This window comes from Microtus ochrogaster, chromosome 2 (genome assembly GCF_000317375.1).
Source record: "Microtus ochrogaster isolate Prairie Vole_2 chromosome 2, MicOch1.0, whole genome shotgun sequence".
NCBI lineage: Eukaryota > Metazoa > Chordata > Mammalia > Rodentia > Cricetidae > Microtus > Microtus ochrogaster.
Window position 1 is genome coordinate 68,734,998 of NC_022010.1, and position 24,427 is coordinate 68,759,424.

At 47.7% G+C, this 24,427-nt stretch overlaps 1 protein-coding gene across 2 annotated transcripts in view; it reads left to right on the plus strand.

The window, feature by feature from the left end:
- Erg (ETS transcription factor ERG) overlaps positions 1-22,435 on the plus strand; it is a 97,243-nt gene extending 74,808 nt beyond the window's left edge. Inside the window, exons 4-10 of one of the 2 annotated variants that reach the window (XM_026783369.1) lie at positions 1,127-1,330; positions 2,058-2,138; positions 4,046-4,117; positions 11,526-11,594; positions 12,210-12,266; positions 12,881-12,928; positions 20,537-22,435. In XM_026783369.1, coding sequence (XP_026639170.1) covers positions 1,127-1,330; positions 2,058-2,138; positions 4,046-4,117; positions 11,526-11,594; positions 12,210-12,266; positions 12,881-12,928; positions 20,537-21,057 — 1,052 coding nt within the window. In that variant the 3' untranslated portion in view covers positions 21,058-22,435. The remainder of the gene's footprint in view (positions 1-1,126; positions 1,331-2,057; positions 2,139-4,045; positions 4,118-11,525; positions 11,595-12,209; positions 12,267-12,880; positions 12,929-20,536) is intronic. The other variant, XM_013352788.2, reaches the window with a different exon arrangement.
- Positions 22,436-24,427: the final 1,992 nt, after the last annotated feature.

Genomic DNA, 24,427 nt, shown 5'->3' on the forward strand with positions numbered 1-24,427 from the left:
AGAGAGAGAGAGAGAGAGAGAGAGAGAGAGAGAGAGAGAGAGAGAGAGTAGCTCTTGGAGTTGAACACAGGTCTTCATTGTTTTTAGATACAGAATTTTATTTTCCTTTCCACTGACAACCATACATTAGTATCCCAGGATGATGGCAGGACTCCTTAGGAAGGTATCAATGTGATCTGGGAGGTAGCAGAATGCCTTCTGTGTACTTTTACTTATTCCATCCAGCAAACATTGTTAGCTATTTCCTTAGCTTCCCACTGCTCTTTTTAAAAAAACTTTTTATTCATTTTACATACCAACCACAGTTCCCCTTCCCTCCCCTCCTCCTGCTCCCCTTCATCCCCCCATATGCTCCTCCCTAAAGGGTAAGGTCTCCCATGGGAAGTCAACAAAGGCTGGCACATTAAGTTGAGGCAGGACCAAGCCCCTTCGCCCTACATCAAGAGTGAGCAAGGCATCCCACTATAGGGAATGGGCTCCAAAAAACCAACTCATGCACCAGGGATAGATCCTGGTCCCACTGCCGGGGGCCCCTCAAACAGATACAACCGTTACCCAAATGTGAGGGTCCAGTTCAGTCCCATGCAGTCCCACACAGGCTCTCCAGCTAATGGTCTAGAGTCCAGGGGCTCCCAGGAGCTGGGGTCTGCTTTCTCTGTGGATTTCCCCATCATGATATTGACCACCTCCTCCCCTTGCTCCTATAATCCCTCCTCCCTCTCTTTGCTTGCAAAGCAGATACTGTAGAGACCGAGCCATCTCCCCAGCCCCATATACATCCCTTTGTGATATGTAATTAGCACTTTGTTGATGATGTTTTATAACTCTAGTCTTTTATATAAGCACCTCGGTAATTTTTCAAGGGATACATTTTAGTTTTATACATTTTTAAATTAATAAGTAAAAGTGACAGTAACTGAAATGGAACCCAGATATCTACAGGAGATTGAGCCACAGCAGTAGCCGAGCTAATTCTCTTCAACTAGGAGGATGCTTCACTTGAGGGTGGAGATGGGTGCATCTGGAGCTGTGTGGGAGGGAGGCTGCTCCAGGGCTGTGACTGGCGTGCACTCTGCGTGCAGTAGATTTGCCTGGAGCTGCTGAGTCTGTCCCTGTTCCCTTTCAGATCCTACTCTATGGAGCACAGACCACGTCCGGCAGTGGCTGGAATGGGCAGTGAAAGAATATGGCCTTCTAGACGTGGACGTCTTGTTATTCCAGAATATTGACGGGAAGGAGCTGTGCAAGATGACGAAAGATGATTTCCAGCGGCTCACTCCGAGCTACAATGCCGACATCCTTCTCTCACATCTCCACTACCTCAGAGAGAGTAAGCTGCCTGCCCTCAGTAGCCCTGCTGTTGCCATGGTCGCAGACCCAACTTCAAGAGGGTCAGACAGGGTGGCCCCCAGCATCCTCTTGCTCTCACTGAGCCCCCATGTCTGACCTGAGTAAACCACACCGTAGAGCTGAGAGCTTCCTGATGTAGACAACAGTGCAGACTCTTCTGGAGAAAGGGCAGCAGCCTTCTCCCTCCTCCGAGGAAAGTGAGGTGTGGTAGAGAAGTGGCCACACCCTCCACAGAGTCTATGATGTCCGAAGCTGGAAGGCAGCCAAGCCTCCTCCTGGATGGGATTGTGGGTTGTTATCTTCCTTAGAGCTGTGTGAACCCCTCCCACATCCAACCTGAACACCAAAAGGGAGGTTGTTCACTTGAGAGAATAGGTTCCTGTCGGTCAGTATCGGCATGCATCTTAAAAATGCTGCATGCCCTAGTGCCGACATCTCTGAACACGGTCCCAAAGGATCCCAAGACAAGTGGGTAGGGTTCTCCTTGGTGGCTTTGCCTGGCATCCCATGCCTGTGTCTCCCTTATGAAGTTGCCCCCTTTCATATTTAACGCATTAACCAGTATTGCAGGGTTTAGATGTTTCCAGCACCCAAGATGAGGGTGGGGAGGTATGTTTTCCTTTCTTTCCTCTTTGATTCCGTTTATTTTTAAGAAAGGCCATCCCCCCTCTTCTCATCTCAGTGTTGCTCTGTGTTTTGTTTTGTAGCTCCCCTTCCACATCTGACTTCCGATGACGTCGATAAGGCTTTGCAAAACTCTCCACGGCTAATGCATGCTAGAAACACAGGTAATGCTAGCCCTTCCCCACCCCAGGAAAAGTGTAGGGCCCTGTCCACAGGGGTGTGCTTTCGAGTGAAATCCACAGGTTAGAGTCAGAAGGCAGACACACAGGTGAGGAGAGGGGGCTGTTGGGTATGTGAACACTTCCGTTTCTTCCACCACAACCCCCTTAGCCATGAAAGGATTTTCTATTTCGATTGTTTGTTTTGCTTTTGGACCAATTGTACAAATCCTCCTACATGTGCCACTGTGAGTCCCAATCCACCAGTCCCATTGCCTATGGAGATGAAAAGCTCCCTGGTATAGCCTCCCCCCAGGTCTGTTAGTCTCTGTTTTCATTCCCAAAGCAGTGTTTTCTACGATTCCTTGGTGTTTTTCAGACAGGTTTGGCCTATTGGACTTGCCTCGATTTAATCTTCTGCACAGATGCGTATGTTTGCAGAGGGTCATGGAAGGAATGTCTCATACATTTTGCAAACCTTTTCTCAAGGGAAACCCTGCTACAATATTGGAGAATATAAAACTGGCCCCCGATTCACTGCCTTCCTTTCTGTCTCTGACTACAGGTTCTACACTCGTGTCTGTTGCATGCTAGAGCTAGCAGGGCTTACAAGGTCCTTGTCCTGACTAACCTCCCTTCCAGCTCTCAGTACACTTAGGGTTCTCTGGATAAATGTGTTACTACTCATGTTCCATGTACAGATCCTGCTCCCCCTCCTGATGGTGTCCGTGGTGGGTGTGTGACCACTTGCTGTTCACCTCCTGGATTAGCCTAGCACCACTCCCTACCATGCCCTACCAGTGCCCAGCTAGGGCTGAAAGTAGTAAGAGCCAAGAAACCTCTGTCTCCTTGTAAGCAAGCAAGCAGGCAGGCATTACCACGGGTCTCCCCGACTGAGCAAGGCAACAGCTTACCACATATGCTCCTTCTAGTTTCAAGTGTCCAATCTCATATGAACTGAGCCTCAGTTTGTATTTATAGTAGATAACTGGTTTTCTTAGTCTTCGGCCACCGAAAAGTACTGTGAAGTACTTTAAGTTGTTTCTTCTCAGTCTGCTTTACACATATCAACCTGCTAATGACCTGTGGCCAAAATTAGCAAAGAATCATCCCCTCGTAGGAAACACCTCTGAGCCACATACAGACTCAAGTCGTGATCACTTAGAAATTCTTTAACAGTGACTGAATAGTCCACAAAACTTCAGAGTTCATTAATTTTATTTTAACTATACCTAGAGGCAATCCAAAGACAAGGATGATAAGTTTCCAAAGGACTTAATGCCTAAGGGGAAATTTCCTCATTTGGGGGAGATGGTTGCTGATTGAGGAAAATAAGGAGAATCATGTATTTGAATAGAGATATTGATTAATTCTGAATACACAACATAGAGTCTTACGCAAAAAAAAAAACAAAAACAAAAACGTATAATCCTTCCGAGATCTGCTTTCCAAGACCTATTGTGATATTTTGTGAGGCCAGGTGGTGGTGGCGCATGCCTTTAATCCCAGCACTTGGGAGACAGAGGCAAGTGGATCTCTGTGAGTTCAAGGCCAGGCTGGTCTACAGAGCAAGTTCCAGGACAGGTTCCAAAGCTACACAGAAACCCTGTCTCTGAAAAAATAAAATAAAATTTAATAAAATAAGAAGATTGCTTGTGGGACACAGTTGGGCTCCATCAAGAAGCCCACAAAGAAATACAAAGGAATAATAAACAAAGCGTAATATTTCATACATGCAGGAAACTCAAGTCCACATTCAGGATTCGAGTCTGACCCGGGGCTCCTGTTTGCCAAGAGCTCTCTGACGTTGCAAGGCCTCCCCAAGAGTGCAGGGAAAGGAAGGTTGGCACTGATGCTCAGGTGGACAGTCACCTCGAAGGACCTTCACACGTTGTCTTTCCTTTTGTCTGCAGGGGGTGCAGCTTTTATTTTCCCAAATACTTCAGTATATCCCGAAGCTACGCAAAGAATTACAACTAGGCCAGGTACGCTAACGCCCCCGGGTGATTCCGTCATTGAGAGTCCCAGATGTCCAGCTTAGATCCAGGACCTCCACCTGTGACCCAGGAGCATGTCCTAGATCCAGAGTACAGTGCATTTTCTCTGTCCCTGTTGATGCCTCAGCTGCTGCATTCAGAGACCACAGTAGAGGGGCCAAGCTGTGGAGGCAGAAACAGATAAGGGACTTATGTAATAGCTTTGATTATTTGGGCCAACACCTAAGATAGGAACCCTTGCACTATCAAGTTAAGGGAAGGATTGATATGCAATCTGCCCCTTGTAAGGAAAGAGCAATTCCAAAATCAGGAGCTACTGATTCTCATCACCCAATTTTTTTTTCCAGTGGAGAAACATCTAACATATAATATTAACATCAGAGTCATACTTTATGGTTTTTATGATTTAATTAAGTAATTAATTTACATACACCGCTCATGTAAAAACGAATTTTCGTTTAATGTCAATCACAGAGTTAGCCTCTGGAAACAGAAAGCTGAACTAGGTTCCAACACTGTCTGTCTTCAGAATGCTCGCTTGCACATTCCCCTAGGCTCACGGCTTGGTCGAGTGCCTTGCCTGGGTCTGGCAAGGGGGAATAGAAGAGAGCTAGTAGGAAGGTTTAGCATGATGTTCTAGAAGATAATTCAGTGGTGTTACCTGGAGCCAGAGATGGCCAAGAACTGTCAGGGTTTCGGGTGAACCGCTAGAGCGGGCTACTAAGGCACTGCCTAGCATCTGGAGGCCTGGGAGTGCGTGGAAAGAGTTGGGCCCACAGGAACACAACCAGAAAGCCTTCAGGGAACTGGCCATGGAGAGGACATTGTGAACACCACCCCCTCATAGGGGCCAGGACTACCCTGTAGGCTAGAATTCCTCATGCCATCCTCAACACTGAGGGGATCCACGTTCTAGAAAGCACAGTGAATTTCCCATACTCCTACCCTGGTCCAGCATACATGTCTTCCCCAGCCAGACTGCTTCTCCTTGACTCTTTGTGTGTCCAGCCTGCATGAGTCTAGCTGGCCTGGTCCCCAGGCTCAGAAGCGCTTTCTTTCAAGGGAGGAAGATAGACCAGGGCTGGGAGCTGGCTGAGTGGTAGCAATAGGAACACTTCCTGGAGCTGTTTTGTACCTCGGTCCTTCTCGGCAGCTCTTTTGTACCTCCGTCCTTCTCTGTAGCTGCCATGGCAATGTCAGGCTAGTGGTTTTCTCTTCTCTGGCCTGGGAGAGAAAGCTTATCTCTCTGTTCCCAGAAACCTCCTGAAAATGCACAGCCAGTGTCCCCTGTCATGTGAGAGATCACTAAAGTAATGGATCAGACCCGGTGTCTGTATGACTCAAACAGCCCCAAAGAATCCTGCCAAGAGCACTGAGAGTGAAGAGCAGGCACTTGCCTTCTCCTGCTCCAGGACTTTCTGAACTTGCTGCCTACCAGCAATTCTTGTGGTACACCCAAGGGAGGGTAGAAATGTACATGAATGATTCCGGGGCTTTTTCAAAAATGTTTCTACCCATTTAGTTAAAAAGAAAGAAAGAAACGCTCCCTGTAGGACATTTGCCCTTTAAGATCCATTAGCCAATTTAAAAGATATGTTTGTTTAAAGCCACCTCAGGAATGCTGCTGGCTGGATTTCAAGGCCAGGCTTTGTGAGCCACTGTGGTAAGCTGGTTGGCGAGACAGGATGGTGTAGGGTGGTGGTGTTACCGTCTAGGTTCATTTTCTGAACCAATTTCTAAAAAATGAAAAGGTAGGGATACAGCAGACAGAAGCAGCCCATGGAGAAAGACACACACCCAGCAAGGCACAGAAGGAGGGACCCTGCAGACAGAAGCAGCCCGTGGAGAAAGACACACACCCAGCAAGGCACAGAAGGAGGGACCCTGCAGACAGAAGCAGCAGGGTGGGGCAAAGGGGCTGCTTGAGAAAGAAGACCCATGCTCTTGCCCCTTGCGTGTTCACATCCACGTCACTTCTCTAATTCAGCACTAGGGACAGAAGCTGGTAGACACCTCAGAGCGAGCCAGGCTTCTAGGTCATTAGTCCATTAGACTCTCCTCCAATCTTCTCTACTCTAGAGCCGCTTCTCCAGATTCCCTGCAAAGCCAAACCAAACCAAACACCAGGAAAACCACAAGACTTTTGTGTTCCATGAGATCGAATTAAATGGCATTTTCATCCTTTTGGTGGGCTGTCTCCACCCACACCCCCTGAATCCCACTACCAAATGCCTCCTCTCCACCTGATCTCCTTTTCTTCTGAGTCTAGTCAGCTACTTTTGAGTTACCACCTCCACCATGCCCCCTCTCCTTCCCTCCCTCCCTTAGTTCCTCTCTTTTTTATGGTCAAACTTCTGCAAAGGGTTATTTACTCAAGAGCTGTGTGACCACATGTCGTGACCTGTGGGCTCCATCCTCTCTCCCTCTTTTGTGTCTTAGCCATCTCTCCTGTGCTTGTTACTTTGCTGTCCACAGTTCCAGGTCGAGACCACAGCTTCTCCCACCCATCTTTGTTGAATAAGCACCTGGATTGGTCCCCGACTAGGATGCTGGCAACATCCTTAGTTTCGCGATATCTGCATTTCTCAGGTTCTGTAGTTACAGTCACCCCAAACCCTTCTCCCCAACTCCTCTATATACAGTTTTCCTCTCTAAGTCTACTTCTTTTGAAGCCACAGACCCTTGGGGTCTCAGGTTAAAGTGTCAAAATCAGAGACAGGCGCTAGCGACAGAATCTTCGTAGGCAGTGTAACCTTATGATATACTACCTAGCCTGTTCTTTCATGAGTTTGGTCATGGGAAATCGGGTCTATTACATGGAAGATAGCATGCAGGCTCTTCCTTTCCTCCTCCATCCTCATGGTAACTCCACAGTATGATACACCCAAGGTGTTACCAAAATCATTTGGAGTGTGTAACCACCACACACAGCGTTGTGTGGACTATGACCTTGAAGCTAGTGCCTTTTGGGGGCTTCCTCCATGGAACCCTGAAATTTGGTGCTGCTGAACATGACCAAGCTAGGTGAGCCCACAGCTGCTGCACCCCTCTGTCAGGTGCTATGTGAAGTTCAGGCCTCAGCAGTTGGCTTATTGCCTTCTTTGCTTGTCCCATGTTTCTCTACAGCCACAGAGATTTGTAAGCATAATTAAAAGCCCACAGTTGTCATCCACAAACACAGTCTCTGTGTCCGAAATAGGGGAGAGGAAGAATTTAGAAAGATCTGGATAAAGAAGACGGTGCAGGTTTATTACCTAAAACTTTTGTTTTCCAGAGCTGTATAGATCCGTTCTAGCAAGTAACTCTCTGTCTCCCTCATTAGCTTCAAATGCATGAGGCGAGGACCAAATATTCCTTCCCATGCCCTTCCTTCCTCCAAGGGGTCACCAGAGACATCTTGTAGACCTGTTATAGATTCTGCAGAATGAGGGAGACTGTTCCAAGAGCCAAGTCTTGGTCCTTTAAAATGCAAAGTGTCCCTGTGGAGGCCACAGGAGCTGGCAAGCCCCCTCCAGTGATCTGAGCCAAGGGAGAAAGCAACTTAGTAGAAGTTACCCCTCACTGGGGAGGGAGGCAGGATGCTGGAATGGTTCTCCGATGTCCTAAGAAGAATGTGGTAGAAAGAACCTCATTCAGAATTAGAAACAGATCCCAGCTTCCCCCAAACACACAAAGTTCCTGTGTGCGAGGGTCTCTACCAGACAAGTGCCCCCTTTGTATCTTCATGTTGCTGTTTTTATATGGATCATAGTATACACCATGCTTCCAGAGCGACCCCAGACTGCCCATGGTTCATATGGATCATAGCATACACCATGCTTCCAGAGCGACCCCAGACTGCCCATGGGATTGCTTTAATAAGGGTCAAGCTTTTCAATCATTTTCAATAGCTACCACAGCAGAGTGAATTGTGCCAGAAAGTTACTTCCTATGCACAAATGTGTGAGCCAACTACTTTGAAGAAGACAACTCAAAAGAAAGTGGTATGGGCATTAGACTTCTCATCAAATTTAAATGTAAAGTAATTTCATTTTTATTAAAACCCCTGTGCTCTTCTAGTAGGCTGAACAGCAAAGGCTCATGGGTAATGGTCTTCTAAGCAGTCAGGGGTAGAGGTATGAGGTGCTGGCTCTGCCACCATCCTGATTGTTCCCCATCCCCAGAAATTTCCAAGGTCAGCATTTCCCGAGGTCATCTCCCACAGGAGGAGGCTGAGTGTCACAGCGTGTGACCAGTAGCTGATAAGGAAATATTGGCATAGACTCTCATGAAAGCAAACAGGGCCAGCGTATCTACCATAGCAGTGTGTTTGTGAACGTGGTAACTGCTCGTTCATGCAGACACCCCAAGTTCTTGGCTGAAAGTTGAACTCTGCCTGGTGGTTGTTATTTCCGAGGGAGGGGTGGACATGGCTATTCATCTTTCAAAGGATTTTATGAATAAAGAACTTCCCCATATGAGTTCTAGTGCAATGGCTGGTGTTTTTCCAACCCCGCCTCAAGAGCAGCACTTTTCTGGGTGCACTTGACAAATTCGCGGCTCTCTGGTACTCCTACCTGTATTCTTTCAGCTCAGGCCCCAGAGGTCCCTCTAGAACCTTCCATGCTAGTCTCATGTATAGTTGTGGTTACAGCTGTACAGTCGGGCTAACATTCCTGAAGTTATCATCTTTGAGAATGGTGAATTTTATAAGAATTCATATAGTGAGAAATTTCGGGGTGCATGTGCCTGGGCTGGGACCTTACAGGATTCTGGCTGTGCTCTGCAAGTCCAGGGTTAGAGCCTGCATCCCTAACGCTCAGGAGTGTCTTTGGTTGACGATCCATGGGTCACACTTTGAGAAGCAAGAATTTAGGACACACTTCTATGATACCACCATTTTCACTAGGTGAGCAGGCCTTTGTTTGTGTGTCTTTCTGCCTCTGAATTGATGGGGGGGGTACCTCACTTAGCTTTCTTTCTAGGATGATTTCTGTCATAATACTCTGGCTAACCAGCTTTTAAAAAATAAATATTATTATGTTGTATTTATTTTGAGGTGGGTGGGTGGGGTGCGTGCATGGCACGCAGGTAGAAGTCAGGGTACAGTGGAGCTGGGTTGAATCTCTCCTTCACCGTGCGGGTTCTGGAGATCCAGGTCAGAAAACAAGGCTTGGAAGTGAGCACCTTTGCCTACCGAACCCTCTCATTGAATTCAGCCCCCACGTCCCACCTTAATTTTTCATTTTAGGAAGAAAACTGCAACAGGTTGAGAATCTATTTTCAGAATGTTTCCAGAGATGTAAGACAAGATTTGGCTATAAATTGATGGCAGCTACAGATTTCATTCCCACGAGTTATCCCCACTCTAGAGAAGCTGAGGGTCCCAGAATGCAAGTGTGCTCCTGAGAGGAGAGTGAGCAGCAGCAGGGTTTCCAAAAGGAAACTGTCTCACTCTGCAAAGCCCAGGAGGGTAGAATTTCACAGACCACACCAGTCGCAATGCCTGCAGCCAAACAGGCTGACTGAATTAAGGCTTTCTGTGTCGGGTTTCACGTTGTCCTCTTCGGGGTATGAACAGAGGAAGGGGTGCACACTCTGTAGCATAGTGGGGGTTCTTTGAAAGCTGATCCATCAGATTGCCAGGTTTAAGTAAGCTTAAATGATTTACTTAAAGAGAGACCCAGAATAATTGCGCCACGCTGTCCTCCAAGTGAGAATTCCATACCATCCCTGTTGTCTGGCAGAAGCAAGATGGCTGGGGTGTGGGGCCGTGGCTTTCAGTGGTCTACACTGGCATGTGACATTGAACTGAGACCCACCAACCAAGGAAGTTTTATTTTTAATTTCATTTACAATTTTGCTTTTGTTCTGAGAGAGGGTCTTACCCCGGAGCCCAGACTGGTCTAGAACTTAAAGCAATCCTCCTGCCTGAGCCTCCCAAGTGCCAGGATCATAGACATGAGCCATCACACCCAAATCTAGTTTGGTTTTGGAGGTAGCATGTCATGTAACCCAGGTTGGCTTCTAACTTTCTATGTAACCGAGGAAGGCTCTGAGCTGATCCTCTGCTTCCCAAGTGCTGGGCACACAGGTCTGCCCCACCACCCCTGGATCACGGTTTTGACAAAGCCCTGCAGTGTAACTGCATGCAGAAATGGACGTCCTATGTGCATGGTTAGTAGGAGCAAGCACAGCCATGCTTCTGGGATCTAGTTCTGAAAGGAAACTGCAGTGACTTACGCTTGATGCTCAGTGTCAGATCCTTCACTGAGAACGCGGAACTGTAGTTATTAAATTTGCAAACGCAGTGTGTAATGAAGGCTCATGGCACAAGTAATATTATGTTTAAACAGTTAACAAAGAATTGGCACTTACTTCTGCTCAGGGTTATTGTTAATTATGCTGTAGGACAATCATTTCAGTCCTGAATTTGTTTCATGCAATTCATCTTAGAGAGATATTAAATTCTCTTAGAAAACAAGAAAGAGAGGCCTTTTGCCTAGATAAATAACCAAGCCAGTTAAGACTGACAATATTAATGGGTAAGATTATCAAGGGGAAGTGGAGGGAGCCTGGGGAAGCAGCTCACAGGAGGATAAGAAGGCTGTTCTCGTTTCCAAGAAGAGGATGGAAAACAGAAGCATGAAAGTCGCTGGGTGGATTTGGGGTGATCCCAGGCAAGACCCAATGAATACGTGCCAGTCATGGGATTTGGGGTGATCCCAGGCAAGAGTCAATGGGCTCGAGCCAGTCATGGGCTCTGGGTTCTGAAGATGATGGAAGTGTAGATTCCGATGAGTCCTCTAACACGTCAGACTGTGAGAGAAGCAGTCCTATGGTGCTGAGTCTGATCATAGGAAAAAACTGTAGGCTGTGAGCAGGAGGGGCCTGGGAGATGCTCAGCCTGGAAAGCGCTTGCTATGCAAGCCTGGGGACCTGAGTCTGATTCCAGTTTCCATGCAGAGAACTGAGATCTGCACCTGGCGACATGTGCTTTTCAGCTTAACTAAAGCATCAATTCCCAGATGAGCCCCCATGACCCAATGTCAAAAGCTGTTTTTAAAAAAAGTGAATGGCACGTGAGGACAATTCTAAGGTGGACCTCTCTAGTTCCACACGCATGTGCACCACAGTGTATAATACATGTGACACACAGACACACACACACACCAGCAAGCAAAGTCTAGAAGAATCTACCAATGGTAGTTTTCAGCTACCTGGAAGTGAGAATTTTAGATAGCAAAATATACAACCATATAAAATACACAAAGTGCAATTTATAGGTAAAACCTCCATTTATTTTTATTATGTTTCAATTTTTATTCAGTATTTACTCTAAGAAACAAATCTGTTATAAAAATAGCTATTTTTGCTTGTTTTTCTTTTAGTTCATACATCTATCTCTTTCTTACAGATTTACCTTATGAGCCTCCTAGGAGAACAGCCTGGACTGGCCATGGCCACCCCACCCCTCAATCCAAAGGTACAGGCTCACCCCACTGCCTCGAGCTGCATGTCACAAGGCAGGGGTGACTGCAGCCAGGGTAAATTATAACCTCAGTGGTCTTTCCAACATACGGAAGGTCCTTCCATTGGCAACAAAGCACACGCAGTCTCTAAGTGTGATGACTTTGTTTGACATATAACCTGCTTTCATATCGAAAAGAAGGGAGCGGAACTGTGGCTCTCCCTGTGCACGAGTGTGGGTTTCGAGGGATGCTGGACCACTGATGAGCTAACGGCTGCTTCCCTTTGCCGCGGCTCCGCTTGGCTCCACTTCATCCCTTGCACGTTCCCCGAATCTATTTATATTTACACTGTAGTTAATTTCATTCTCTTTTGTAAGCCAGCTCAAGTTTCTTTTCACGATGTTTAGAAGTAATGGCTACAGTAGATTGTTTAAATCGTGGGAAGCATTTTAAAATGTTTGTATTTAATTTCATGAGAGGGCGCAGTTCTTCTGACTACAAATGCTTCTAGTTGTAGAGTGAGATCACTATGCTGGCACCTCATCGGCCAGAACGTGAAAGCCATCAAAGACGCGCAGCCCCGTCTGAGTTGTTGCTAACTGTCTTTTTGTATTCTTGGCTTCTTTCAGCTGCTCAGCCATCTCCTTCCACAGTGCCCAAAACTGAAGACCAGCGTCCTCAGTTAGGTGTGTTCCAGAAACCATCTTGGGAACCCTAAGAAAAGGTTACAGGTTCAGCTGGGAGTCCTAAAATGTGTCCCCTTTAAAGTGAACTTCATAACTTCATGTACCTAAAACATGGTCTAGACTATTAGTTCCGCAGTTGGAAGGACTTTGCTAAAATCCTGAGATTCTAAGGCATCTCTGAAACCTGCGAATGGGGGCAAACCGTTCTTGTTGCTGGAGTCTGTGCCCTGGGATCTATGGGTTCTGTTGCTCTGACGTTCCCTGGCGTGTGTCACAGTGCCTGTGCCTGTCAGTCCCAAAGCAGAAGTGAAGTGAAATGCCGACCTTGAACAACCTGGCCCTTGTGGCCCAGGCCCAGCCTTGCCCGACTTCGACCCTGGCATTGTGTGGGCTCTACGTTGGTAGTGGGAATCTGGAATGTCTACAACTATGATGCTTCCAGTAAGAAACTCCCCTGATCTCCAGTGTGACCGCTTATGTCACATAGGAGGTAGAGGCAGGAATTTGGTGGTAGGGAGCATTCTCACTTCTGCAAACACAGTCATCAGCCTGACATGGCATTTTACCAGGCACCCGCTATGTCTCCAGCTCTGACTTGTTTTCTTCTGTCACAGATCCTTACCAGATTCTGGGACCCACCAGTAGCCGCCTTGCGAATCCCGGTGAGTTGTCACTTGCGATCTTCTCCTTTAGGACTGGGACGATGCCTTAAGGAGAACTTGTGCTGGCGACAAACTTCTCCGACAGAGAGAGCTGGTCTTCAAGTCACATCTCCTCTGAGCTATTTTATTTGTCTGTGTGAAAAAAAATGGATCACGTTATGAATTAAGAATTTTTAGCTTCACCAAGGAAGTTTATAACCTAGTTGAACTTATATTTCTCTATACTTACAATGTTTGCAACAAAGTAACACAGCTTGCTGATAGCTTAATAACACCAGTGCTTTGGCGTAGCTCTGGAGGCTGGGAAACTGAGGCTGGTGGCTGGAGCTTTCCACCCAGGGCCTTTCACTCTGGCTTCTGGATGACATCATCTCCCTGCGTTTCTTTATATTGTCTTTCCTCTCGATGCTTCTATGTCCGCACAGTGTGGTGTGTGTGTGTGTGTGTGTGTGTGTGTGTGTGTGTGTGTGTGTGTGGTGTGTGTGTGTGTCCGTGTGACTGTGATCAAACATGTATATGGAAACTAGGGTATAACCTTGGGTGTTAGAGTATCAATCCATAGTTAATCACACCAAGCCTGCAGTTCTGCAGGTAGGCTAACTCAGCTGTTCAGTGAGCCTAGGGATCTATCCGTCTCGGCCTCATCACATGCCACAGTGTTTGTCTTTTTAAATCTGCATGCTGGAGATCAGACTCAGAAATTGCTTCAGTCTGCAGCTTTACTTTTGTCAAAGGACACCAGTCATTCTGGAGTGAGGGCCTCACCGTTCTGGAGTATGGGTCTCTTCAGTGGCCGTAGTCTGTTTGATAGCGACTGTGGAATCCTTGTCTCCAAAACAGGTCACTTTCAGAGCTCCTTAAATTCATATTTCAATGTATGGATGTAAGGGGACATAATTCAGCCTGTCACCAACCAGACCCAATAACCGGCATTTTAAATGATAGTCTCACAACCGTCAGATTCCACCTGTGGTCATGGTGAGGCTGTCTCTGAGCTTTGATGCAGGAAGAACAGACTCCCCGTGATCCCTGGCGGAGAACCATCACCTGTCCTCACATTTCGGTGCCAGCGAGCTTGTTCTGTTTGTCTGTGTTCAGACCAGACCCAGCTGTGCTGGCAGGAACTCCAGGGGTCTGTGGCATCTGCTTCGTATTCTCGGCGGTAAATCAGATGCCAGGATGGTCACAGCCACATCAAGTGCAGGCAGGAATCTCTGTTTCACAAGCCGTAAGCCAAACAGGGTTGGAAAACACAGCAATTCGGATGCCGTCATTGCACACGGCCCCACAAGAGAATCTAAACTCTGAGAACGTGAAATACCATCAACACTGAACAGCGGGGTCTGCCGTGAAATTCTGATTAATGTTGATGAGTTCAGTAAACATGTCCTAAGCAGCTCTGCAGATAGAGGAGGTTATTTTCATCATCATTTTACCTAGTACCTAAACTGGGTGACCAGCGCCTTGTTTACTTATCAGTTCATCCCTGAGATGGAAAGATACAGTTGGCCTCCGGGCGCTGTCAGTTAGTAGAGAGGTGGGCACAGGCAGATACAGTGCTCCCCAGCCCCTGAAATCCCAGCCCATTGTCTATTCTGTGACCAGTCACTTAAAGGCCAGGACTTGCAAACTCTCTCCCCCCTTGACTTCCTTCCAGTCCTCTGCTTAGAACTGTCTCGTAACTATTCTAATGACCACAGTGAGGCGAAGGAATACCATTCAGTGGACACAGGGCTTACCGCGCAGGTGTGAGGACTGATTTTGGATCCCAGCACTGTGGTGCCTGCACCACCTGGAACCATGACCAGGCAAGGGCCTGCAGATTAAAAAGCACACAGAGCCGTGGGTCACTCTTGAAACAAGAACGCCAGTTTTATTGTGGTCCAGGGCAGCTTATATAGGGCTTTTCTTGACTAATGGCCACACCCATGTTCTCCAGATTTTTCAGCTGCAAGCCATCAGAAACCACTCCCCCGCCATCAGGAACTCATGAGGGTCTCGTGCCCAGAGCAGCTGCGAGCACAGGAAAACAAGCTGTTTGCTCCAGCAGGCAAGGGGTCATAGAGAATTCAGGGTCTGAGGGTCGGCAGTCCCCAACACAGCACCACATAAATTCAGATACGATACGTATGAATCTTGTGCGTTTCTAGTCCTCCTGTTGCAAGAGGGGAAGCTGAGATGGGAGAATCCCCAGGGGCTCCCGGGACAGCTTGGCATACATGGCTGTGCAGAAGAGATGCTGCAAACAAGGTGGAAGGCAGGACAGACAGACTCCCAAGGTTTCCCTCACTTCCACACATGCGTCTGGATGTGTGCTCCCGCACTCACTCCCATGAATGCACGGGTACTCACACATGAAGACTTTGCACGGCTGTGTTTGGAGGTGGGGTTAAGTAAGCTTCAGAAAAGCTGGTCTGGCGGCACAGTTCAGGATAGACACGCCTGGAGGGCCCAGACTCCACGAACACCAACATGCTGTGAGGTGGGCACCTGGCTCCCACTCTGCGTAGTGCCCGCCTCACAGAGACTGACCACGCCTGTGGTTCCCCTCCAGCCTTTGTGATCTCCATCCTGTAAGAGCAGTCAGAAGCCTTGGGATGCCAAAGAACTTTCCCTGGGTCACAACCAAACAGGAAGGAGGCTCAGTCTGGAACCTGAGGGTCTCCAAAGTCTGACTTTGTTTTCTTCCCCTAGTTCTTCTACCAATACGCAGACATACTACTAAGACATAGGAAATGTCTTAGAACACTTACCTATATCTGGACAGCTTCAAGTTCAGTCCTCAATATTGCTCCCCCACCCAAATTTAATCTTAAAAATTAAACAATTCCTATGTAAGTCTTCTCATTAAAACCTCAAAACTAATATGCCGTCAGAAAAAGAGATCCAATAATTCAGAAATAAAACACCACCTAGCACATTTATAGGAGGTAACAAACCTCCTATAAACCCCATATAAACCCCATTGTATGCTTATCTTAAACACATATGATCTCAGCACTCTAAAAGGATGCTGACTAATGGACTAAATTAAGAAACAAGAACCAACCCTATGTTTTCTTCAAGAAACACGCTTACCTAGTAAAGATGCCCCAGGACTTAATATCAAAAGATGGGAAGCAAACTGCCAAGCACACAGGAAATGTAAAAGAGCAGGCAGATGTAGCTGTCCTTGCACCAGACAAAGTAAGCTTCAAACTAAACTAATCAGACGAGAAAAAGAATGAATTGATGAGTAATTCATCAACTGTAAACTTTCGTACACAAAGTATTGGAGTCTCTAATTTCATAAAGCAAGCACTAAAAACCATAGATGACCACACAGGTCCTGACACAATAGCAGGGGGGAACTTCAGTACTGTATTCTTAACTTTAGATAGTTCTCCCAAAGTAAAGTAACTTCAGAACTAAAATGTACTATGGATGAATTGGACTTGTGTGTGTGTGTGTGTGTGTGTGTGTGTGTGTGCGCGCGCACGTGCACATGTGTGTACACAAAATATTCCACCCAAAAGAAAGGGAACACACATATTTTTCTGAGTAGCATGTGTAACCTTCTTAAAATCTTTTTGTCCATTTTCAGTGGAAAGATGTTGCCATGCACTATGATTTTTTAAGGTGTAAATGTATGTGGCATATAAGTTTATGGGTACCATGTTCATAAAAGCACCCACAGAGGCTAGAAGAGGGTGTTGGGTCTCTCCAGGAACTGGAGTTACAGGTGGCTGGGAGCCGCCCCAATTCCTTCAGCTGCTGAGTCATCTCTCAACGCCTTCTCATACAAATGAAAGCACAGATGACATCAGTGTGTGCACATCCCCATATATCCATTCCAAATATGCGTTGATGTGTGCGTGGAATACGATTTCTCCTGCTGAGAAAGGTGTGCCCTCACATTCCCCCATGAATCAGTGGTGAGTCACCAGCCACATTAGATTCCATCAGAACTGCAAGCACTGAGCTCCTGTGATGGAGTCCAAGCTCCTTTCTGTGGAAGAACTCTTCTTGGATTCTTTCCAGGCGTTCTGAATTGGTGGGGATGAAGATGCATTCAGCTCCTTGAAGGGACGGCCACTTCAGAAAAGTTTTGTCACTTGTTAGGAAGTGGGAACCTGTGGCTTTCAGGTGAGGCTCAAGGAAGGGCAGCCTAGGAAGGACCAGGGAAGTGTGGACACCTGACTTCAGGTGAGGCTCAGGGGAGGGCAGCCTAGGAAGGACCAGGGAAGTGTAGGCACCTGGCTAGAGAGTCTTGTTCCATGGAGGACAAAGAACAGCAGCCTGAAGTTTAGCCTCTGCTGACGCTGGGCGTAAAGGTCGGGCCACTTGTGTGCACCCCTGTTTTCTCATGACTGTGCAGGGATTCAACACACTGTCCCATGTGAGCATTTATATAGTTAACTTCTGAATGAAGTCGAGCCCCGAGAACAAACCCAGGCCAAGCTCCAGCCAGTGTGGTGGTCCTGAGTGGTCAGCTGCATTTGGCTGCTTCCTGTCGGACAGTGAGAAGGATGCTGGAGTTACAGACAGGGGCTGCTCCTGGTTGGTACTTAGGTGGGTTCTGGGCATCTGAGCTCCACTCCTCTCATTAGCATGGCAACCTCTTGAGCACTGAGATGTCTCCCCAACCACAGTCTTGTCTTTCCGAATTACTGGTTTGGCCAGTGAGTGGTTTGGCCAATCCACATTTAGACTTCGAACCCTCGTTACACTTCCTATCAGAGTCCTTAGACATCCTGCAATGCACCTCGTCATATTATGACCATTACAGTTCAGGCAGTAATCACTATTTAATAATTTCACCTGTGATGGATTTCTCGGCGCCCTACCCCCATTGTCTCCTTGAGAGTTCTTGCTCAGTGGGAACACGTGTGGCCTAAACAACTTAGGGGTTCAGGAACTGCTGCTATTTATAGGGTCACCTAAGTGGTTGTTGACTTTTACAGCGAGTTTCCTTTTCCAGTTTGGAGGCCAGGGGATTTTGATCCTTGAGCTCTTCTGGGAAAGCTTGGTTGGCTTATCCTCAGTCCTGAGCCCTGTGTCTTTTTAGCTAAGGAGTAGAGCGAAGAGCCTAGGGCAACGTGAGCGCATCAGTCCTCTGAGCTTCGAGCTTCCAGTCATGCATATCAGCTTGCCTGAGCTTCCAGCCGTGCATTTAGGGCTTGCATGTTTTCTGTCTCTTCAGAAACAAGGGAGACGGACTCTTTCCCCCTGTCCTTCCCTCTTACACAGGCTCATAAGGAAAGTGGGTGAGGGATAAATTCCCAAAGACGATGCCAACGTTTGAACAGATACCAAGTGTTAATTTGGTCTGTGTATTTGTATGGAATCTGTAGAGTGGCTCCCTCCCCATGGGAGGAAGTTGACACTAAATATTTATTTTCCGGCATCTGTCCATGTTGAGAGTGAGGCATATGTTAAACCCCAAGCCCACAGCTTCTCCTATTCCCAGGTCATCTGTGGGATTCCTTTTTTCAAGTTTTAATCCTTTAGTTACAATATATATACCAAAACCATATGGTTCTCTTGTTCTATCTTTTATATTTTTCCATGCATATTAATGAGATGTTGGAGGCAGCGGCCCTTGATTGAGAACAGTTTGTGCTACTCTGGAGCAGCGCAGGCTATCCTGACAGGCTACAAGCTGTTAATACATCTCAAATGTGTCGCTTGACTGAAAACAACCCTTCCCAGAGTACAGTCCAAAGAGGATGACCTTTCTCACGATGCTGCTGCCTCGGTGGGTGGATCCACAAGCCTCCATTTCCACGGAGCCTGCGTGGAGACAAGGGCTGGACAGTGTACAGCGGGGGCTGTGGGAAGGCTGTAGAGAAAGTGAATTCATAATTGAATTTTACATCCCATCAGTTCCCTGAATGGATGATCGTCCAAGCTGCTCTAATCATCGATCACATCTAGTCGTATTACTTACCATATCATAAAAGATAATATTTCTGGTAATGAGCCCAAGGCAGTGTGCTGCCCTGAAGGCAGGGAAATATCTGCCTCCCACTCACTTTTAAGACTAAAATCTTTGTTAGTTAATTCCATTTCTCCTCGTACCCAACAAAACTTTCAGTAAGCAGCGATGGGGCAGAACCGGAGTGTCCTATAGTTCTGGCTGGCTGGCTGGCCTGGGATGTCTGGGCATGCCTAGTCTCTTATCCAGCAAGGGTAAGTGGGAGAAAAGCAGGAGGCGGGAGCACAGGCCCCGTTCAGGACATCCCAGGTCCCTTTACACATCCAGAGATCCCCTGGAGGAGAGTAACATGGTGGCTAGAGCAATAGGCTTAGATTTTTCTCTGACTGAAAAGACACAGAGGCTCAGAGAGAGGATTCAGCCAGCCAAGTGCTGGCCCTACAAACCTGAGGACTGGGTTTGAGCTCCAGAACCTGTGGGAAAGAAAGAAAGGCAACCAAAACACCAGAAACCTCGGTGTGGTTGTGGACACCGATAATCCCAGTGGTACGGGTTTGCAGGTAGCTGGATCTTTGGGACCTAGCCAGGCAGCCTAGACTACAGGGCAAACTCCTAGCTAACAAGAGAGCCTGTCTTTAAAAAAAAATGGGACAACACTACCAAAGGACTTTTTCTTGCTTCTACATGCACATATATAAACACACATACACACACACATGAACAAGCACACACATGTACAGTCACATATATCCACATTCACACACACATGTGCACGTGCACACACACACAGTCTGTTGTCTCTTGGAAGCACCATGACACAACAGTGTGGCACACATGGCCCATGGATTTCTGCCCTGGTGCACTTGGCCCAGGCCTGGCTTGGAACAGAACCAGTTCTTTTTCTACACTTCCTCATTCTGAGTGGGCTAATTCTGTGCTAGGGACAGTTCTGACAGAACCGGCCAGATGTTGTGTTAGAAATACCACTGTTTGCTTCAATTCTCTGTTTGGTTTTCCATGAATTTGTCGACGTTCATTTCCTAAGCCTGACTTTTGTTATTTCGTTTGACCCAGCCACTGTCAATGGTGTTAGGCCGTTATTGCCATCTGTAGCCTTTTCTGCCTTACAAAATGGGAAAAAGTAGCTCATTCACTCCCCCTGAAATGAGCGTGACCGGGCTGCTCTTTGAAAGATGTCCCAAGTGGAAGGAGCCTGAACTTTGCCCTCTGTGCGTTCTCCATTTTGTATGGAAAACATGGATCTAAGAGGTCAATCTAAGACTGATCAGGGAGGGCCATAAAAGGGCAAGTTTCTTAGAAGTGGAGACAGAGAGGAGGACACTCCAGGCGTCGTTCCTCAGGGGTTCACTCTCAGGAGGAATGCTGAAGAAGCTTCCAGGCTCCTTCAAGCTGAGCCCTCGTGTGCCAGCATGGTCCCTAAGGAGCACGCAGGATTGGGATGTCCCGTAGTTCTCCTTCATCAGTGTGACCTGGAATATCTGGGTGTGGACCATCTCCTGTCTAGCCAAGGTTTGCTCTCGGGGGAGATGAGCAGCCAAGAGATAAACACAGTACCAGCCCAGGAGCAGAGATCTGGGGCGGGGGGCTGGGGATTGGTCCAGGAAGTCTGCCATTGAGGAGTGATCTCCTGCGCTTGGTTCTCACAGGCTTTGTGTCCTCCCCATCATTAGGTAGTGGCCAGATCCAGCTGTGGCAGTTCCTGCTGGAGCTCCTGTCTGACAGCTCAAATTCCAACTGCATCACCTGGGAAGGTACCAACGGGGAGTTCAAGATGACGGACCCTGACGAGGTGGCGCGGCGCTGGGGGGAGCGGAAGAGCAAGCCCAACATGAACTATGATAAACTCAGCCGCGCCCTCCGCTACTACTACGACAAGAACATCATGACCAAGGTGCACGGGAAGCGTTATGCCTACAAGTTTGACTTCCACGGCATCGCGCAGGCCCTCCAGCCCCACCCTCCGGAGTCTTCTCTGTACAAGTACCCTTCCGACCTCCCGTACATGGGCTCCTATCATGCCCACCCCCAGAAGATGAACTTTGTGGCTCCCCACCCTCCGGCCCTCCCAGTCACTTCATCTAGTTTCTTTGCTGCCCCAAACCCGTATTGGAATTCACCGACTGGGGGCATCTACCCGAACACTAGGCTCCCCGCCAGCCATATGCCATCTCACCTGGGTACGTACTACTAGAGACCAGATGGAGGCCTTTCCCAACAGCGTACAATCACCTAGCAGTCACCACAAACCCAGAGAACACAAATCGGAAGTGCCTCATGAGGAATGAGAAAGGTTGGCCAGAGCTGGGGAAGGAAGCTGGAAACCAAAGACTCACAGGGGAGGGTGGGCATCACCCAAGTATTAATGCAGAAATAGAGGAAGCTCAAACTCTCATGGACATGGACATATAACCTGTGGTCCACCCTTGTCAAAGACATTGTATTGTAGAAAAGCATGGCACGGTAAGGACAACTGCCAAAGAAAGTGGCCTTCAGTAGCGGACAAACTAGAGTGTGAGACCTTGCTTGTACCAAACAGGAGTCAGTGAAAGCAATAGAGATAACAGTACACAGTCTTGGCCTAACATACCATTTAGAATGTCATTTGAAGGGGAACTACCTGTGTTTAAAAACAGAAACATATCAAAACCAAATAAGAAGACAGGAAAGATGGCGGCCCCTCCACAAACCACATTGTGGATTTTTTTTTTTTTTTTTTGGCTGGCATTTGCTGTTTTGAAATCATATTCTTTCCATTTGATAGGGGGAGTGGCTACCAGCTTTGTTAAACTGTGAAGATGACCCAAAATCTCAGCTCCTTTCAGTATCACGGGAACTGTGAGCCTCATGGTGGACGGGGGATGTGTAGGGTGTGTGAGTATGGGATTTTAGAGGAAAGGCTGAATGAGGAGGAAAGAGTAGAGGAGGAGGGGATTGGGGAGCAAGTGGAGGAGGAAGAAGAGGAAGAAGGAGGAAGAAGAGGGTGAAGAAGAGAAAAGGACTAGAAGGCGGTCGCGCCAGCCGTCAAAGCTGAATTTAGGATGTCTTGGGACCAAAGAGCGTGAGTTGTGAAGCTTGATGCTGTCATGTTGTGAGAAAGGACACAGTTTGATGGAAGACTGGGAGCAGTAGTATTCAGAACCAAACATTTCTTTGTAACTGGAATTGTCTAATATTCAAAAACGATTGGGACCTCTGCATGCTGGAGGCTTTGTCCTTCATGGGAGCAGCTGAGAGGTGACCTTTGTGGCCGCCACAGTCAGAGACCAAGCAGGCATTGTGGGTAGGTGGGCTCCAGTTTTCTTTAACGAGTCGCGAACGCTGTGCGTTCGTCAGAACGAAGTCTACAAACCAATGGGATTTTTTTTCTTTTTATATAATAATTATATAACTTATGCATTTATACACTACGAGTTGACCTCGGCCAGCCAAAGACACACCACACACACAAAAGGAGACAATCGATGATATGATGTGGCCTTGAATTCTAACTCTGTAACGCTTAATGTTTACAATATGAAGTTACTAGTTCTTAGATGCAGAATGTATGTAATAAAACGAGCTTGGCCTCTCACGGCGAACCAGAATGGCGGTGGTCTCATTTCGCACTTCCTTACCCATGAACGGTGGCCAGCAGAAACTTGAGCTGAATCTTACGAGTTTGTACTATAGACTCATTGCGTCCAGGAACTTAAGCAGATGGGAGTAATGTGGACAGGGTGTTGCACACACAATCAGCGTGGACCTCTTGACTCCCAAGAGCCCGCTCTTTCTCATTCTCATTGGATTCGACAACAGAGAGAGCAAAGGTTTCCCCTTGGGGCCTCCGTGACTGTCCCTTCAGCCTCTGCGGCTGAGGTTGTCACTGAGTAATTCCAGTTCTACACTGGCCATGGTCACCCAGATTACCGTCGCGATCATACAATTTTTGTTGAGTGATGAACAAGCCATTGTTAAGCCAAATTGTTGTCCTCGTGATTGGCAAATGAGTCATGGACAGCTGCAGTTTCTTGTTGCAAAGTGTCGAGGGAGGGCCCAGCAGATGGCTCGGTGGCTAAAGTGTGAGAACCCGAGAGTGAACAAGGAAGCTGTGTAAACAGTCAGGTGTGCAGGCCCACCCAGATAATCCCAGCTACAGCAGGGTGGCAGCCAGAGATATGCTGATCCAGAATGCACTGACTAGCGAGCCTAGCCTAATTTGTGAGCTTCCAGGCCAACAAGAGACCTGGTTTCAAAAAGCTGTTGAAGGTACTTGAGGACTAAAGCCTGAGATTACTTATACTCTGACTTCTTTGTGCATACATATATATGTACATGTGTGTATGCATGTGCATGCATCCCCCCCCACACACATACACACATAAGCCCCAAGACCCAGCTTCCGAGCTTGCCAGTTGGCTTCTCATTCCGAAGACTCCCCATCTCAACTTGGGTTCTGACTTAAACACTCCAGAACCCCTGGAAAACTTCCGTTCGGGAATCCTCATCTTGGGGTGACCATCCCCGCTCTCCTTAGCACACACTGTGTTTTCTATGATGGATCATCCGTTTCCCAGGGCTTGCCTTCTTCGTGTTACAAATGCTGTCCTCCTGGACTGAGGTGTAGGGGTATAGAGTATGTGACCCTGTGACTCAAGCCACCTGCTCAGAACGGCTGGCCAGGCCCCTTCTAAGCCTGAGTCAGTTTTTTGGCTTCATCATATAAGCCATTTCACGTCTTAGGAGTTTCAGGATTCAGTTCACACTTTGTAATCCTCTTCGCTGTGTTTCCGCGCTTGCCAAAGCCCTGCACTGTGGATATTTTGGCAACGGTCTGTGAACTCAGTAGGATACGATTACCAAAGCTTCAGACGCCCCTCATTACTGGGATTGAGAGGCGTCCAGACGTCAGTCATCCAGAGCAGCTTGGGAGACGCCACACATGGCCCGCATCTCCTTGGGACTAACGACAGCCATGCATCGGCACTGGCGGCTGGGGGTGACCGCATGGTTCTGGGGGGGAAGATGAGTGATTTGATCTTGCAGTGCAGAGCTGGGGCACAGCTACATTCTTAGTATAGTGTCCCAAGTTCGTTTGGATAATCACTCAGTTCCCGCTTTTGAGACTGCACTGTGAGTGAAATCGTGAAAGCGAACCATGGCTGTCAGATTCCATCCTAACCGATGTTTTTAGTTAATCCCTCAGGTCCCCCCATCCCCCACCCACCTGGGTTCTTAGCCAGCCCAAGGACTAGCCTCAGCAGCTGGGCTCTTTTGAGACAACCTGGTAGAGCTGGTTTTCTAGCTTAAGTAAAGCTTCGGGCATCTTGAACTAATGGTCAAGGTTGAGGTCTGGGTCTGTGCTAATTGGAGTCCAAGGTCTTTTCCTGAGCCCTGAGCGTTGACACACCCCTCCTCCCCTCATTGTCTCTGCCTCTTGCTCGATGTGTCTCTTGCATGAACCTCTTCTGCTGGCAAGATGTGTCAGTGATCTTTGGGACTTTGCACTGGATACCATCCCCAGATCTCAGTCAGGACTTGACCCTGCTGACTCTATCATGCCACGCCACGCCAGCCACACCACA